This window comes from Physella acuta, unplaced genomic scaffold (assembly GCF_028476545.2).
Source record: "Physella acuta isolate Inbredline_101_S28 unplaced genomic scaffold, ASM2847654v3 ptg000592l, whole genome shotgun sequence".
NCBI classification, from domain to species: domain Eukaryota; kingdom Metazoa; phylum Mollusca; class Gastropoda; family Physidae; genus Physella; species Physella acuta.
In genome coordinates this window covers 1,014,327-1,032,766 of record NW_026732111.1, presented here as the reverse complement: position 1 = coordinate 1,032,766, position 18,440 = coordinate 1,014,327, and the positions used below count along the sequence as shown (strand labels likewise).

The following is an 18,440-nucleotide window of genomic DNA, read 5'->3' as shown; positions in this document are numbered from 1 at the left end:
TATATATATATATATATATATATATATATATTTGTATGGTCTATTATTGCGTGTGTGTTTGTTTAGGTAGGTGTTAATTTACATACAATGTTACTGACTAAAATCACAAGAGTTGTTTTTGTATAGAGAATAACTGTAATTTATTTATTTTGTTTACCTCGAAACAAAATACCAGTTACTGGCAGTGTCTTTCAAAATATTTACATGCATAACGTGGATAATTTTTTAAAAATATATCTGACACATATTTTAGTGAACTTATTCCAGCTTCTGATTGTTTAAATAGTTCATTTAGTTTGCCTCGAAAATGTGGATTACAATTTCCTATTTTACACACAAGAAACTAGGTTTTATTTTTAACAAATAATATAGTACACATAGGCTACTGTTGTTATGCATCAAAACAAAAGATATTTAAAAATAGATTTATCTGATATATTTCTCGTGGTTACGTAGAGCATAATAATAGGTGATCACATTGAATTAGTTGGAACTGTGTAATGTTGTCTAAAAAAAACAGGAGTAATCCCCCCTAAACTTTCTCGAATATCCTTTTATAACACTACGTCGGATGGCAACTCGGAATATAGACATGATTTTTAGTTAATTAAACTTTTAAAAATAGAATAGAATCTCGTAGAAAAAAGAATTGCGCGCCAAGTAAACGCCAAATAAAGATGTGCATAATAGTGCACAATATCATTAGTACTTTATAAATGAACATGCGTTTTTGAGAAATCAGAAATAGCGCAAACTACTACTTCCGTTCAACCGAAATCACTCAAATTTTACAGAAGGTATAGAAGTAGATATTTTACTGACATGTGAAATTTCGTTTATCCATCTAAAAAAGTACTCAAGTTATAGGCTTTTGAAAATTCAACGTAGAAAAAGTACCACTTCCGGTTATCGGAAATCGCTCAAAAGTTGATACGGATCTACGATTTTGACAAAATACTTATATTTGAAATTGCATCAACCTAGCTGTGACGGTACTCAAGTTATCGTGTTTACACACACACACACACACAGACACACACACACACACCGAGACACACAGACATACAGACACAATTGCAAAATTATGTTTTTCCGTATCAGTGGGGTATTTTTGCACGATTACAAGACTTTCTCTATAGGCCTACACCGTATATACGAGAAAGTAAAAAACACTATATAAACATACTTTCGTAGACATGTACTCAAGCAAGTTTTAAGCAAGTGTTTAACATGGTGGATATATGTTTTTTTTAGAATTCACCATCCACCATGTTTTGTGTTGTACTTCTATAAACTAACGATAGAAAAACTACTGAGGTAAGATAACGTGGCGCCTTGATCGGCGTGAGACACTTCAAGGTAAAGTTCTTGACCTTTCTTCATGTCAACAATCACTGACCCAGCTGCGCTAGTGTAGGCATATTTCACTTCTATAGACATACACCACCTGCCTCCAGCCATCACGTTAACTACAATATAATTATCTTTACTTTTATTTAGAGTTACACAGACAAGATATAAACCATTATGTGGTGATACAAATTTTCCTGTTGTATGATTAAAGTGTTGACCGTTATATTCACGTAATTCCCTAAATGTTGAAATAATTAATCCAGCACTGACAGGTGTGCGATCATCAAGCTCCACATGACAAGCATATCTTTGACGTACACGTGACTCTGTTGATTAGAAAACATATGTATGATTTACATTGTTCAATTTCACGAATGGTGTCATCCTTTTTACTCTAACACAACTTAACGATACACATGTTTCCATAACAAACCCCCTCCCCCCCCTTTAGTCCTAGTCGCGCTGACAGTGAGCCCTACACACCTGATCAAGCATGCATATTTTGATCCATAATATGCGCATTATTAGTTTCTGTTACTAACACTTAACAAAAACTCATCATGTCTTTTGAGTGTTGTTAAAAATGAAAGTAAAAATGGCAAACCCTAATCAAACAATTTTTTTTTCAAAAAAATGAATTTTGTATAATAATCCATAAAATTTACATAATTTTGTCTTAGACCTACAAATTGAAACACTAGACCACTAGTTTAGTACGGTCCTCAGTTTTAGTGGTGTTAGTTTATCGTGTCCTACGTATTGAAACTACGAGTGTAGAAATTCTATTAATACCTCCCAAATGGTACAACTAAGGTTATATGCGTTATATTATAATCATTCAGTCCGTATAGTTTAATTATATAAGGCTAATTTATCGTAACAAGAATCTCTGGAACTGAATTTATTATGTTGTTCTTTTGAAACTCTAATAAAACGATTGACAAATTAGCACCATCAACCTATTCTATAGCTCATTTCATGTTACAATAAATTAATTTAATACTAATTTTAAACTACAGCTCTGTAAATGTCTTACTGTACTAGGGTAGACCGCTGTAGGTCGACCCCCGACATACCAGGTGGTGTAATGTACCAGGTGAGGAAACAAACACCTGACGGAAACTCACGGGTCTAGAGACTGGCACTATGGGTGAGTGAAATGTTCCATTCTTTATCACGTTATGGTCTGTCTGGCTAACGAACATCACGTTATGGTCTGTCTGGCTAACGAACATTACGTTATGGTCTGTCTGGCTAACGAACATGACGTTATGGTCTGTCTGGCTAACGAACATCACGTTATGGTCTGTCTGGCTAACGAACATCACGTTATGGTCTGTCTGGCTAACAAAAATCACGTTATGGTCTGTGTGGCTAACAAACATCACGTTATGGTCTGTCTGGCTAACGAACATCACGTTATGGTCTGTCTGTCTAACGAACTTTGTTTAATAATGTGATAATTCCGTATAATAGAAAAGCAGAAAAAGACATATTTAGATAAAAAATGAGAGATTCAGGGTGGAATATTAAATAAAGGTATTGACACATATAAAACATATACCGATTGGTTATCTTTGACAATTTTATAATAGCTTTTACTATTGTTACAGTTAAACGAGAACATCAACAAGTATTTTTCGTTATATCTCTATTGTTATAAAAATAGGTTTTATAATTATATTTTTAAAATAAAACTTACCTATGAGATGAAAATCGTTAGACAACTTTGAAATAGTATGTTCAAGTTCAAAAAGCTAAATTAAAATAAAGTGTAAAAAAATGAAAGAAAAAAATCACATATCTACAAAAACTTCTTGTTTGACTGGCCCATAAACTTCAATAGATAATTTTATAGATAATAACTTTTAATTAAGAAAAGAAAATTATTGATCTCGTATATTTATAATTAGTTATTAAAGTTATTTATCAATAAATTCATTAAAAATATAGATATTACTTAATAACCAAATAATAGTCTATTAGTGAGTAATTTAGGATTTATCAATGTAGCGTTGCCGCGGGGTTAAAAAAAAAGTCCCATAATAGCCCGGGGCAAATAGCTCCCTGCCGGGGCGCGTTCAGTCGTGCCTGATTCAGTTTAGTGAACGACTATAATACTACTTCTTAACCATATTCTATTACAATTTTTAAAATGAACGTATGTATGTACATGCGTCAAAGCGCTACCGCGATAGCCCGGTGCGCCAAATTGCAACCTGTCGGGCGTCAGCGAACGTGTCTGATTCAAACAAGTAAACGGCTAAACGCCAAATTTTATTCATAGCCTATCACACTCTTTAATACTAACGTAGGCGCTATAGCGCTCACGGGATAACCCGGGGTGCCAAATCGCACCAAAATTGGAATTTTTTTCGAAGGAACCTCCCCAAGAGTATTCTCAAAAATATCCTAAAGTTTCAAGGCGATCAGATGAAAGATGTAGCAATGCATTAAAGACAAATATAAAATCTGACGAAATATGTTAGGAAGGTTCCATCCATACTTTACAATCCTATATTTTTAGACGTGCCCTGTTGTTTTTTAAATTAAACCTGAGTTATTTAAATGTAAACAATGTCTGAGCTCGGATCATATTTATCAGGGCACGGGTTTCGTACACTACCACCCAAAAAAGCCCGGGGCACCAAATCGCACCCTGTCGGAGAGCCTAGTTATGTTAATGAACGATTCTAAATCCCAATCTTATGTATACTCTTTAGCAATATTTAATACGAACGTAGGCGGGATAGCCCAGGGCGCCAAAAGGCACACAGCCTGGGTGCCGGCGAAAGGGCCTGATTCATATTGCTGAACGACTATAACGTCCCATCTTATCCATAGTCTACCCACTGTTTAAAATAAACGTAGGCGCCGTAGCGCTTACGGGAAAAACCGGTGCGCCAAAAGGCATCCTGACGAGTGCCGCCCGAGCGAAATTAAATTTTCCCTAAAAAAACCTTCTCGATAGTATTTTTATCAACTCCCGAAAGTTTTATGGCAATTCGATTAACTGCATCGAACTGCTTCAGACATTTTTTTTAATTTACCGTACATAGAGAGTAGTCGACCCCAGGAATATTCTAAGTAACTTGCACAATTTGATTGCGATCGGATGAACGGTGTTAAACCGCAATCGACTTTTTATCTTTATACACAATAAAAAAAAAATCGCGCACTTTTCGGGCGCCATACTTGCGAATTTGATTTTTTTTTCACAGCAACCTCACAAAGAAACCTCAACAACTTACTAAAGTTACATGGCGATAGAATGAAAGGTGTATTATGGCATACAAGACAGACAAACAAAAAATCAAACATACATAAACTGCTATATTATATTATATATATATATATATATATATATATATATATATATATATATATATATATATATATATATATATATATATATATATATATATATATATATACATACATATATATATCGATTATAAACATACCGTATTTAAATTTTCTTCCCTAGTTTCAAAGTTCTGGTTAAAGATTTGAATCAGTTTATCAATGGGCATCAACCTTTGTTGTAGAATTTTGTACATCACACTGTGCTAAAGACCGACGATCATAATCGAAAATATATACATTTAGCTAATTGTACTGCATATTAAATCACAGTTAACATGAAAATGCATGGTATTTCTATAGGTGAAGTAAATCAACTGCCTATTTATTAAGAATTGTAAATAAATGAACTGGCAAATAAGAATAGAAATGTGAACAAAATTTTAAGCAATTTTTAAAGTTTTACCTTTGATTGCAACTTTTCAAATTGCGTTGATGTTTTGACCAAGATTTTGTAATTTTCATCTTGTAAAGAAGCAATCAGATCGGAATGTCTTTTAGCTTCTTGTGTTATATTGTCTGCTTTATTTGTGTGATCTTGCATAGCTTTATTTATTTTGTGTAAGTTGTTCTCATATTCCGTCATATCTAGAGACAGTTTATCTAGAGTTTTGTTTGACTTGGTTTCTTTTTCTTTTAAAATTTCAATTTCTTTGTTAAGCTCCTTTACTTTGTTATCTTGTTCACTCATTTGTTTTCTGAGGTTTTTAAAATTCTGCTTTTGTTTTTTAGTGAGTTGTTCAATGTTTACCCCCATGTCACTCTGTTCTGTTACAAAGTTGTCTCTCCATTGTTTTATTTCTGATATGTCATCTGTAGACTTGTCATAGACGTCTTGTAGAGAAGATATGGCTGTCTCTATCTGCTCAAGTCGACTCAATACTTCTGTTGCATAATAATATAAAGTTAATCGAATCTTAAATGCGTGTTCTTTGAAGAAATATATTTAAAGATACACTAATATGTTCAAGGTTGCTTTTTTTTCAACGACGTTAAAAAATAGATTCTACCGTCTGTGTGTTCCACTTGTTTAGTGATTTGATTTGTTGATTCAGTCCAGTCGCGTTTTTCTGTTCCTGTAGTTTTTGTTGTAGACTGATAGAAAGATGGCGTTGCTGCATCGACATCTAACGTCTCTTTATTTTCACCTGTTATAAATGAATATTATAATCTAACACTGTAGTATTTTACTTTTAAGTAATGGTTTAATTCTTGTGTATTAATGACATGTTATTGTAATTTATACATATTTACTTGTGTAAGAGGAAGATTTCAGCAGACATTTGATTTTATATAATAAATTACAACGCGTGCAAATCACTTAGAATGTCCTAGACTCTGATAGAAAATTAAGCAATAAATTATGTTCTACTTGTTCCCTCAGTAGGTGATCAAATACATAAATGTTATAAACATTGATCTTATTTATTGTTGTCCAATCATTTACTTATAATGTGTAACGCTGCATCCAACATTGCCGAGGTCGCTGAATCAAGTTCCTGGCATAGCTCGCTGTAGGTGATAGACGGGTTGTCATTTTTATCTTCTATCCAAATCTTGCTTTTTTCTACTGCCTGATTAAATAGAGCAAATACATATTTTTAAAAATGAAATACATGTTACGCCATTGTATACCTTTTTGTAATTACAGAATATATTTTTAATTATCATCGCTTACGTTTTGCATAACCCCAATGACAGGTTCTATAATTTGCATCTGCTCTTCCAAATATTTCAGGAATTCTGTAACATGTTTGAGCTGAAATCTGGAGCGCATTTTACTTTTTTACGCTTCTTTTGTCTTGAATGCCTAGTAGTTCTACACTGTCAACATTTGTAAAATTTATTTTATACAGTAAAATTAGTGCAAAATATAGCCAAGGTATTATAGTGACATAAAGTGAAATATATAAACCATATATTCTTATATAACACTACGGGTGATGGCAACTCGGGATATAGACATGATTTTTTTAGCCACTTTTAATTACTTAAATTTTTTTAAATAGAAAAGAATCTCGTAGAAAAAAAATTCCGCACCAAGTGAACTCCAAACAATATGTGTATAATAGTGCGGAATATTTATAGAAATTTATAAATTCACATAAGTTTTTTGAGTAATCGGAAATAGCGTAAATTACTACTTCAGGTGAACGAAAATTAATCAACATTTAACAGAAGGCGGAGAGTTCAATTCTTACTTACCTGTGGTGTGAAATTTCATTTATCTATCTGAAACAGTACTCAAGTTATAGTCTTTTGAAAAAAAAATTAGAATAAGTTCCATTGAAAAGTTATTATAGAACTACACATTGGAAATGCTTTTTATATATGAAATTTCATCAAGCTAGCTGTAACAGTACTCAAGTTATCGTGTTCGCAGACAGACACACACACACACACACACACACTTACACACACAGATACAGGACAAGATTGCAAAACTATGGTTTTTCCAACTTATTGAGGTGTAAAACGCCGAGTTTTGTAAAAAATCTCAAGAATTATGTTTTGCACGATTACAATACGTATTATCTGCTTCGTATACGAAAATGTAATAAAAATGAGAGAAATTAGAACTAGCATTTTACGTTATTAAAGTTATATATATATATATATATATATATATATATATATATATATATATATATATATATATATATATATATATATATATATATATATATATATATAATATACACTTCGTGTATACATTTTAGTAAACAAAATTACATTTGTTATTTTATTATATATTGTAGATTATCTGACATAGACTCATAGTTTAGAGTTCTAAATAGCAACTTCCTGCTTGTAGTTCTAAATTATTCACTAGTTGATAAAATATGTAGTGAAACACACTAAAATAGGAGAGTGTCGATCAGAGGCGTATCCAGGTTTTCGTTGTAGGGGGAGCGAAAAGAGAAAAAAAAGGCGCCGAATTTGTAACACCTTCTATATAAGTGAATTATATATATATATATATATATATATATATATATATATATATATATATATATATATATATATATATATATAATTACTAGTTATATGTCATTACTTCGTTATGATGTAAACTAAATTGAAAGTAGCACTCTGAAGAAATAAGAAAAAACACACAATGTAGGCCGACAAAACAAAAATTGTATCAATCTAAACAACAACAAAAAAATACACACACACTACAACCAAAACAATGAACTTAACACAATCTGTTTTGTAATTCTTGTAAAAAAAAAAAATTCTTACATAATAATTCCTGGGAAATTATTTAAGACAAGTGAAATAGGGGAAATAATAACTCCTTTAATATAAATATGTATATATCTACACATTTAATTATAAATGTCAAAACAAATAAATAATTACTTAAGAATATAATAAAATTGTTTTCCACTATTCGTGTTTTTAGAAAAAATTTAATATATCGTCGTCATAAATGCTAAAGTATTACAGCATAATGAAAGTTTTTTTTTAAAATCAGAAATGGTATAAAACCAAGCTTTTCGATATAATAGAAAAACACTCGGAATAACAGCCTACATTTAACTAGATATTGGTCTTTTAGTTCAGATCATATATTTTTAATTAACTACTGCTTCTTTGTGTTCTTTAAAGATCATTTTTTAACATAGGGATAGGTATGGGTTAGATCACTGTATTGGTCACACACCTTTTTACTGGTAATTGCAAAAACAATATTCACAGATTTTTACGTTTAAAAAGCTAATTTTCTGGCGGCATGGTACTTTCGTACATCATTACGCGTTTTTCTACATGCACTTAACAGATAAGTTCGGGGTGGGTTGGGGGGGGGGGGGGTTGGTTCAACTTCATTCACCACTGTCCGGTCACTTTAGGTCAATTATCAAACCCTGTGTATACATAGGTGTGATATTAATGTCGCTCTACACAATTGTGGTGGTGAGGTGTGTGGAGGGGGGGAGATAACCAACTCAGAGTGAACATAGCGTCAGTTTTTAGATGACTGTTCTAAACATACATATATATTACACAAATATATATTACACAAATACATATTACAGAAATAGATTTAAATAAGTAGCAGTGGTATTATGACAATATTTTTTTACAGAGCGGTCCATGGGGAGGGGGTTATAACTGTTTCATATAATTTGTAATCGTAGTCACTATCGCCCAAACTGTAAGAATACTACTACTTCATCATGATGACGTTGTTGACCTTGTCAAAATTTCCCCACCACTACGCAGTTTGCTCATAACTAAATTTAAATATAGGTGCCACATCAGCAGAGGCGTAGCGACCCTTTCCGGCGCCCGGGGCGAACTTTTAGTTTGGCGCCCCCCCCTATATATATATATATATATATATATATATATATGTGTGTGTGTGTGTGTGTGTGTGTGTGTGTATGTGTGTGTGCGACAGTCCGGAAAAAAATTAATAATTAGCTGTATGATTGTCGTTCCCTAAAACTTTACCCCTTAAGATACATTATCCTTAAAAATGATGATTAGTAATGTCAGAAAAAAATAATTTGCAGGTGCTAATTCTTTTATGACAGTCTTTTTATGTTTTTTTTTCTTTGGAACAGTCTCTTTTATGATATAGTATATATTTGGATTATAAGTTTGTTAGATTAAGATCATACAATTGACATACAATAGCAAATTATTGTTCACATTGGAATATGATATGGGTATTTCGTTGACTGGTTGATTGTATAATGAAACAAGCTAGAGAAAACAAACTGGAATCCAACGGACACAACAGCTCGAAGTCTTGGATTTATCAGATGTGCGCTGCCTTCTCGCACACAGTCAACAACAAATGCAGAACAAATTGTACTGGTTGAAGTAGCTGTAATAATCGGTTTAATGATATTAGCTGACGCTCATGACGTTCAGATTAGAATCAGCAGCGATAAAATGCGTATTAACATTCTAAGCTAAATATAATGTATCTTTTACGGTATAGCTCGGAGCTACGTTAAAGACAGTTGAGAATGAAAAGGTGCTGGTTAGGACACAATATGAGACAGACAAAAAATAACACCCCATGCAGGTGCTTGTGTGAAGTCCATGGGGAAAGAGGAAGAGAAAAAGACTAAATACGTTCTGAAGGAAATCGTTCGAAATAGAGAAGGGGAAGCTGGATTATTAGGGTTCGATCTTCATAAAAATCAAGTTAGTTGACGAAGTGTTGCCTATGCCTATGTTACTTATGAAGCCGAAAAGAATAAAAAGAAGAAAATCAAAAGAGTTTAGAACAGTGGGTTCCATCAAACCCAAGATGTTCGGTAATTCAGTCTCAGGGTCTCCGCGAAAGTGATTCACGATTTTATCTGTGTGAACGATACAACTATTAAGAAGGGTTCGGTGAATGTGCATATGAAACTGGTGGGGTTCGGTACCTCCAAAAAGTTAAGAACCACTGCTTTAGAGTGTATTTTGTAGTAGGTGCAAACTTATTTGGTCTACTTTTGGTCGTGTCTTTAGAACAACTTCGATAATAGTAGGCCTATATTATAATTTCAAGTTATCAGTTAGGTTGAGCAAAGTGTTATGAAAAAAGGAATTAAAAAATGATCTATTCATTACAATATACCAATTTTCTTCTCTCTTAAAATTTTGGCAAAGTAGAGTGTCGCTTTCCACCACCCTCTCCGACAGTCTGCTATTTTACTTATCGGATAGCGATACAAGAATCCGTGATATTTATTTATCTTTAATGAAGAGATCATGGTAAGATGTAATGCAATCAAGTTAAAGTATCTGATCAATCACAATGAAGTTGGACAAAAATGGTATAGCGGATTTTAAACGTCACTAACTCTTTTTTTAATGTCACACAATCGTAAAATACGCTTTAGTACAATGGGTTTCTTTTCTGAGTGATATCGGTTATTTATTCCTTAATCCGGTGTGATATCTTTAAGATTTTAGTCTTCGAATAAGCGCCCCCCCCCCTCCCACATCTAGGAAAGCTGGAAAGCGGTTTTCCGGTCACTGTTTCTTAAGGATACACGTTTTACAGTTACACAATCAAGGTAGAAAACAGTTAAATCAGTATGCAAAGGCTCAGAGGCGTATCCAGGTTTTCGTTGTAGGGGGAGCGAAAAGAGAAAAAAAAGGCGCCGAATTTGTAACACCTTCTATATAAGTGAATTATATATATATATATATATATATATATATATATATATATATATATATATATATATATATATATATATATATATATATATATAATTACTAGTTGTATGTGAATTATATATATATATATATATATATATATATATATATATATAATTACTAGTTATATGTCATTACTTCGTTATGATGTAAACTAAATTGAAAGTAGCACTCTGAAGAAATAAGAAAAAACACACAATGTAGGCCGACAAAACAAAAATTGTATCAATCTAAACAACAACAAAAAAATACACACATACTACAACCAAAACAATGAACTTAACACAATCTGTTTTGTAATTCTTGTAAAAAAAAAAATTCTTACATAATAATTCCTGGGAAATTATTTAAGACAAGTGAAATAGGGGAAATAATAACTCCTTTAATATAAATATGTATATATCTACACATTTAATTATAAATGTCAAAACAAATAAATAATTACTTAAGAATATAATAAAATTGTTTTCCACTATTCGTGTTTTTAGAAAAAATTTAATATATCGTCGTCATAAATGCTAAAGTATTACAGCATAATGAAAGTTTTTTTAAAATCAGAAATGGTATAAAACCAAGCTTTTCGATATAATAGAAAAACACTCGGAATAACAGCCTACATTTAACTAGATATTGGTCTTTTAGTTCAGATCATATATTTTTAATTAACTACTGCTTCTTTGTGTTCTTTAAAGATCATTTTTTAACATAGGGATAGGTATGGGTTAGATCACTGTATTGGTCACACACCTTTTTACTGGTAATTGCAAAAACAATATTCACAGATTTTTACGTTTAAAAAGCTAATTTTCTGGCGGCATGGTACTTTCGTACATCATTACGCGTTTTTCTACATGCACTTAACAGATAAGTTCGGGGTGGGTTGGGGGGGGGGGGGGTTGGTTCAACTTCATTCACCGTTGTCCGGTCACTTTAGGTCAATTATCAAACCCTGTGTATACATAGGTGTGATATTAATGTCGCTCTACACAATTGTGGTGGTGAGGTGTGTGGAGGGGGGGAGATAACCAACTCAGAGTGAACATAGCGTCAGTTTTTAGATGACTGTTCTAAACATACATATATATTACACAAATATATATTACACAAATACATATTACAGAAATAGATTTAAATAAGTAGCAGTGGTATTATGACAATATTTTTTTACAGAGCGGTCCATGGGGAGGGGGTTATAACTGTTTCATATAATTTGTAATCGTAGTCACTATCGCCCAAACTGTAAGAATACTACTACTTCATCATGATGACGTTGTTGACCTTGTCAAAATTTCCCCACCACTACGCAGTTTGCTCATAACTAAATTTAAATATAGGTGCCACATCAGCAGAGGCGTAGCGACCCTTTCCGGCGCCCGGGGCGAACTTTTAGTTTGGCGCCCCCTATATATATATATATATATATATATATATATATATATATGTGTGTGTGTGTGTGTGTGTGTATGTGTGTGTGCGACAGTCCGGAAAAAAATTAATAATTAGCTGTATGATTGTCGTTCCCTAAAACTTTACCCCTTAAGATACATTATCCTTAAAAAATGATGATTAGTAATGTCAGAAAAAAATAATTTGCAGGTGCTAATTCTTTTATGACAGTCTTTTTATGTTTTTTTTCTTTGGAACAGTCTCTTTTATGATATAGTATATATTTGGATTATAAGTTTGTTAGATTAAGATCATACAATTGACATACAATAGCAAATTATTGTTCACATTGGAATATGATATGGGTATTTCGTTGACTGGTTGATTGTATAATGAAACAAGCTAGAGAAAACAAACTGGAATCCAACGGACACAACAGCTCGAAGTCTTGGATTTATCAGATGTGCGCTGCCTTCTCGCACACAGTCAACAACAAATGCAGAACAAATTGTACTGGTTGAAGTAGCTGTAATAATCGGTTTAATGATATTAGCTGACGCTCATGACGTTCAGATTAGAATCAGCAGCGATAAAATGCGTATTAACATTCTAAGCTAAATATAATGTATCTTTTACGGTATAGCTCGGAGCTACGTTAAAGACAGTTGAGAATGAAAAGGTGCTGGTTAGGACACAATATGAGACAGACAAAAAATAACACCCCATGCAGGTGCTTGTGTGAAGTCCATGGGGAAAGAGGAAGAGAAAAAGACTAAATACGTTCTGAAGGAAATCGTTCGAAATAGAGAAGGGGAAGCTGGATTATTAGGGTTCGATCTTCATAAAAATCAAGTTAGTTGACGAAGTGTTGCCTATGCCTATGTTACTTATGAAGCCGAAAAGAATAAAAAGAAGAAAATCAAAAGAGTTTAGAACAGTGGGTTCCATCAAACCCAAGATGTTCGGTAATTCAGTCTCAGGGTCTCCGCGGAAGTGATTCACGATTTTATCTGTGTGAACGATACAACTATTAAGAAGGGTTCGGTGAATGTGCATATGAAACTGGTGGGGTTCGGTACCTCCAAAAAGTTAAGAACCACTGCTTTAGAGTGTATTTTGTAGTAGGTGCAAACTTATTTGGTCTACTTTTGGTCGTGTCTTTAGAACAACTTCGATAATAGTAGGCCTATATTATAATTTCAAGTTATCAGTTAGGTTGAGCAAAGTGTTATGAAAAAAGGAATTAAAAAATGATCTATTCATTACAATATACCAATTTTCTTCTCTCTTAAAATTTTGGCAAAGTAGAGTGTCGCTTTCCACCACCCTCTCCGACAGTCTGCTATTTTACTTATCGGATAGCGATACAAGAATCCGTGATATTTATTTATCTTTAATGAAGAGATCATGGTAAGATGTAATGCAATCAAGTTAAAGTATCTGATCAATCACAATGAAGTTGGACAAAAATGGTATAGCGGATTTTAAACGTCACTAACTCTTTTTTTAATGTCACACAATCGTAAAATACGCTTTAGTACAATGGGTTTCTTTTCTGAGTGATATCGGTTATTTATTCCTTAATCCGGTGTGATATCTTTAAGATTTTAGTCTTCGAATAAGCGCCCCCCCCCCCTCCCACATCTAGGAAAGCTGGAAAGCGGTTTTCCGGTCACTGTTTCTTAAGGATACACGTTTTACAGTTACACAATCAAGGTAGAAAACAGTTAAATCAGTATGCAAAGGCTCAGAGGCGTATCCAGGTTTTCGTTGTAGGGGGAGCGAAAAGAGAAAAAAAAGGCGCCGAATTTGTAACACCTTCTATATAAGTGAATTATATATATATATATATATATATATATATATATATATATATATATATATATATATATATATATATATATATATATATAATTACTAGTTGTATGTGAATTATATATATATATATATATATATATATATATATATATATATATATATATATATATATATATATATATATATAATTACTAGTTATATGTCATTACTTCGTTATGATGTAAACTAAATTGAAAGTAGCACTCTGAAGAAATAAGAAAAAACACACAATGTAGGCCGACAAAACAAAAATTGTATCAATCTAAACAACAACAAAAAAATACACACACACTACAACCAAAACAATGAACTTAACACAATCTGTTTTGTAATTCTTGTAAAAAAAAAAATTCTTACATAATAATTCCTGGGAAATTATTTAAGACAAGTGAAATAGGGGAAATAATAACTCCTTTAATATAAATATGTATATATCTACACATTTAATTATAAATGTCAAAACAAATAAATAATTACTTAAGAATATAATAAAATTGTTTTCCACTATTCGTGTTTTTAGAAAAAATTTAATATATCGTCGTCATAAATGCTAAAGTATTACAGCATAATGAAAGTTTTTTTTAAAATCAGAAATGGTATAAAACCAAGCTTTTCGATATAATAGAAAAACACCCGGAATAACAGCCTACATTTAACTAGATATTGGTCTTTTAGTTCAGATCATATATTTTTAATTAACTACTGCTTCTTTGTGTTCTTTAAAGATCATTTTTTAACATAGGGATAGGTATGGGTTAGATCACTGTATTGGTCACACACCTTTTTACTGGTAATTGCAAAAACAATATTCACAGATTTTTACGTTTAAAAAGCTAATTTTCTGGCGGCATGGTACTTTCGTACATCATTACGCGTTTTTCTACATGCACTTAACAGATAAGTTCGGGGTGGGTTGGGGGGGGGGGGGATTGGTTCAACTTCATTCACCACTGTCCGGTCACTTTAGGTCAATTATCAAACCCTGTGTATACATAGGTGTGATATTAATGTCGCTCTACACAATTGTGGTGGTGAGGTGTGTGGAGGGGGGGAGATAACCAACTCAGAGTGAACATAGCGTCAGTTTTTAGATGACTGTTCTAAACATACATATATATTACACAAATATATATTACACAAATACATATTACAGAAATAGATTTAAATAAGTAGCAGTGGTATTATGACAATATTTTTTTACAGAGCGGTCCATGGGGAGGGGGTTATAACTGTTTCATATAATTTGTAATCGTAGTCACTATCGCCCAAACTGTAAGAATACTACTACTTCATCATGATGACGTTGTTGACCTTGTCAAAATTTCCCCACCACTACGCAGTTTGCTCATAACTAAATTTAAATATAGGTGCCACATCAGCAGAGGCGTAGCGACCCTTTCCGGCGCCCGGGGCGAACTTTTAGTTTGGCGCCCCCTATATATATATATATATATATATATATATATATATATATATGTGTGTGTGTGTGTGTGTGTATGTGTGTGTGCGACAGTCCGGAAAAAAATTAATAATTAGCTGTATGATTGTCGTTCCCTAAAACTTTACCCCTTAAGATACATTATCCTTAAAAAATGATGATTAGTAATGTCAGAAAAAAATAATTTGCAGGTGCTAATTCTTTTATGACAGTCTTTTTATGTTTTTTTTCTTTGGAACAGTCTCTTTTATGATATAGTATATATTTGGATTATAAGTTTGTTAGATTAAGATCATACAATTGACATACAATAGCAAATTATTGTTCACATTGGAATATGATATGGGTATTTCGTTGACTGGTTGATTGTATAATGAAACAAGCTAGAGAAAACAAACTGGAATCCAACGGACACAACAGCTCGAAGTCTTGGATTTATCAGATGTGCGCTGCCTTCTCGCACACAGTCAACAACAAATGCAGAACAAATTGTACTGGTTGAAGTAGCTGTAATAATCGGTTTAATGATATTAGCTGACGCTCATGACGTTCAGATTAGAATCAGCAGCGATAAAATGCGTATTAACATTCTAAGCTAAATATAATGTATCTTTTACGGTATAGCTCGGAGCTACGTTAAAGACAGTTGAGAATGAAAAGGTGCTGGTTAGGACACAATATGAGACAGACAAAAAATAACACCCCATGCAGGTGCTTGTGTGAAGTCCATGGGGAAAGAGGAAGAGAAAAAGACTAAATACGTTCTGAAGGAAATCGTTCGAAATAGAGAAGGGGAAGCTGGATTATTAGGGTTCGATCTTCATAAAAATCAAGTTAGTTGACGAAGTGTTGCCTATGCCTATGTTACTTATGAAGCCGAAAAGAATAAAAAGAAGAAAATCAAAAGAGTTTAGAACAGTGGGTTCCATCAAACCCAAGATGTTCGGTAATTCAGTCTCAGGGTCTCCGCGGAAGTGATTCACGATTTTATCTGTGTGAACGATACAACTATTAAGAAGGGTTCGGTGAATGTGCATATGAAACTGGTGGGGTTCGGTACCTCCAAAAAGTTAAGAACCACTGCTTTAGAGTGTATTTTGTAGTAGGTGCAAACTTATTTGGTCTACTTTTGGTCGTGTCTTTAGAACAACTTCGATAATAGTAGGCCTATATTATAATTTCAAGTTATCAGTTAGGTTGAGCAAAGTGTTATGAAAAAAGGAATTAAAAAATGATCTATTCATTACAATATACCAATTTTCTTCTCTCTTAAAATTTTGGCAAAGTAGAGTGTCGCTTTCCACCACCCTCTCCGACAGTCTGCTATTTTACTTATCGGATAGCGATACAAGAATCCGTGATATTTATTTATCTTTAATGAAGAGATCATGGTAAGATGTAATGCAATCAAGTTAAAGTATCTGATCAATCACAATGAAGTTGGACAAAAATGGTATAGCGGATTTTAAACGTCACTAACTCTTTTTTTAATGTCACACAATCGTAAAATACGCTTTAGTACAATGGGTTTCTTTTCTGAGTGATATCGGTTATTTATTCCTTAATCCGGTGTGATATCTTTAAGATTTTAGTCTTCGAATAAGCGCCCCCCCCCCCTCCCACATCTAGGAAAGCTGGAAAGCGGTTTTCCGGTCACTGTTTCTTAAGGATACACGTTTTACAGTTACACAATCAAGGTAGAAAACAGTTAAATCAGTATGCAAAGGCTCTCAGCCGTTAAATTTCTTTACTTTGGCTGTTTATAATTCAAAACTGCAGCTTTAAATGAGCTTTTGAAATAATTTTCTACCCCTTTTGGCCCCCCCCCCTTAGGGTCGGCGCCCGGGGCGGCCGCCCTCCCCGCCCTCCCCTAGCTACGCCTCTGCACATCAGTTGTATTTGTTTTTGTATTGTATTTTTTTAAAATTAATCACACGATTCAAACTGTATATATAAAGTAATTATATGTGAAGTCTTATGTATAACATTTTTATATTCAATTATTCGTAAGCAAATACATTATACAGTTGCCTTATACTTAACACCCCTCTTGCCAAGTGGTACTACCCGTAGAGGTTTTTTAAACATTGCAATGCATCGTAATGGTTATTTTTAGAATGGCAAACTGATGCAGCTGTTAATACGTGTTGTAAACGTAGACACTACTAGACTAGTACAATAATGCTTAATTGCTGCATGAAAAGAAATCTTGTGATTTACATAGATGTGCTGACCAAAAATATTTTTTAACAAATATCATTGTTTAAAACTTTGAGTTTAAAAAGTTTCCAAAAAGGCGTCACTTTGCTGAAAATGGCCAGAGGGGGAGCGGCCGCTCCCCCTGCTTCCATCCCTGCGTACGCTACTGGTGTCGATATAAAAATATACAGCTCGAGTTTCTGAGTTTAAAATGCTAATAACGTACCAGTTATTTCGGTCGGTAAGTTATGAACATTTTGATTGTTTATACTGTTAATATGAATGTAGTGTCTTTTTTTTTTTTTTTTTTTTTTTTTTTTGCTTTTGGTGTGTAGTAGACCTGCATTTAGACTCAAAGCATTATTGTTTTTTTTTGTCTTAATCAAATAAACTGCAACTCAAATATTCATATTACACAAATCATATTTAAAATAATACTTACAATTCAAATAAATATAAAAATCCTGATAAACTTAATTTTCAAGCAGTAAATAACAAATTCAAGTTGATTTCTAGACAGATATCCTACGTGTAAACACGGATAATATCGGGATTTCCCGTTAGGCTGTTTCAGTTTCACTAGCAGCAGTCCACAGAAATCTGGGAATAAGACAAATGCAGGTTTTTAGGTAAACATTGGGTAGAAATTTATTTTGCGGCAAAAAATTAT

General features: G+C 32.9%; 2 protein-coding genes across 3 annotated transcripts in view; both read right to left on the bottom strand.

The window, feature by feature from the left end:
• The window catches only part of LOC131947433 (structural maintenance of chromosomes protein 2), a 151,125-nt gene that overhangs the window by 107,628 nt on the left and 25,057 nt on the right, over positions 1-18,440 (bottom strand). The window lies entirely within an intron of this gene.
• LOC131947348 (repetitive organellar protein) lies at positions 1,285-18,315 on the bottom strand. Of its 2 annotated transcripts, XM_059308545.1 has the most exons (8): positions 18,213-18,315; positions 6,395-6,540; positions 6,164-6,290; positions 5,727-5,864; positions 5,123-5,601; positions 4,818-4,922; positions 3,056-3,110; positions 1,285-1,679 (listed from the first exon to the last, which is right to left on the bottom strand). In XM_059308545.1, the coding sequence occupies exons 2-8, from the start codon at positions 6,491-6,493 to the stop codon at positions 1,288-1,290; spliced, it is 1,395 nt and encodes a 464-aa protein (XP_059164528.1). In that variant the 5' UTR covers positions 6,494-6,540; positions 18,213-18,315; the 3' UTR covers positions 1,285-1,287. The 2 variants fall into 2 exon arrangements, with proteins under 2 accessions (XP_059164528.1, XP_059164529.1); XM_059308546.1 differs by lacking the exon at positions 3,056-3,110 and having other exon boundaries at positions 1,490-1,679.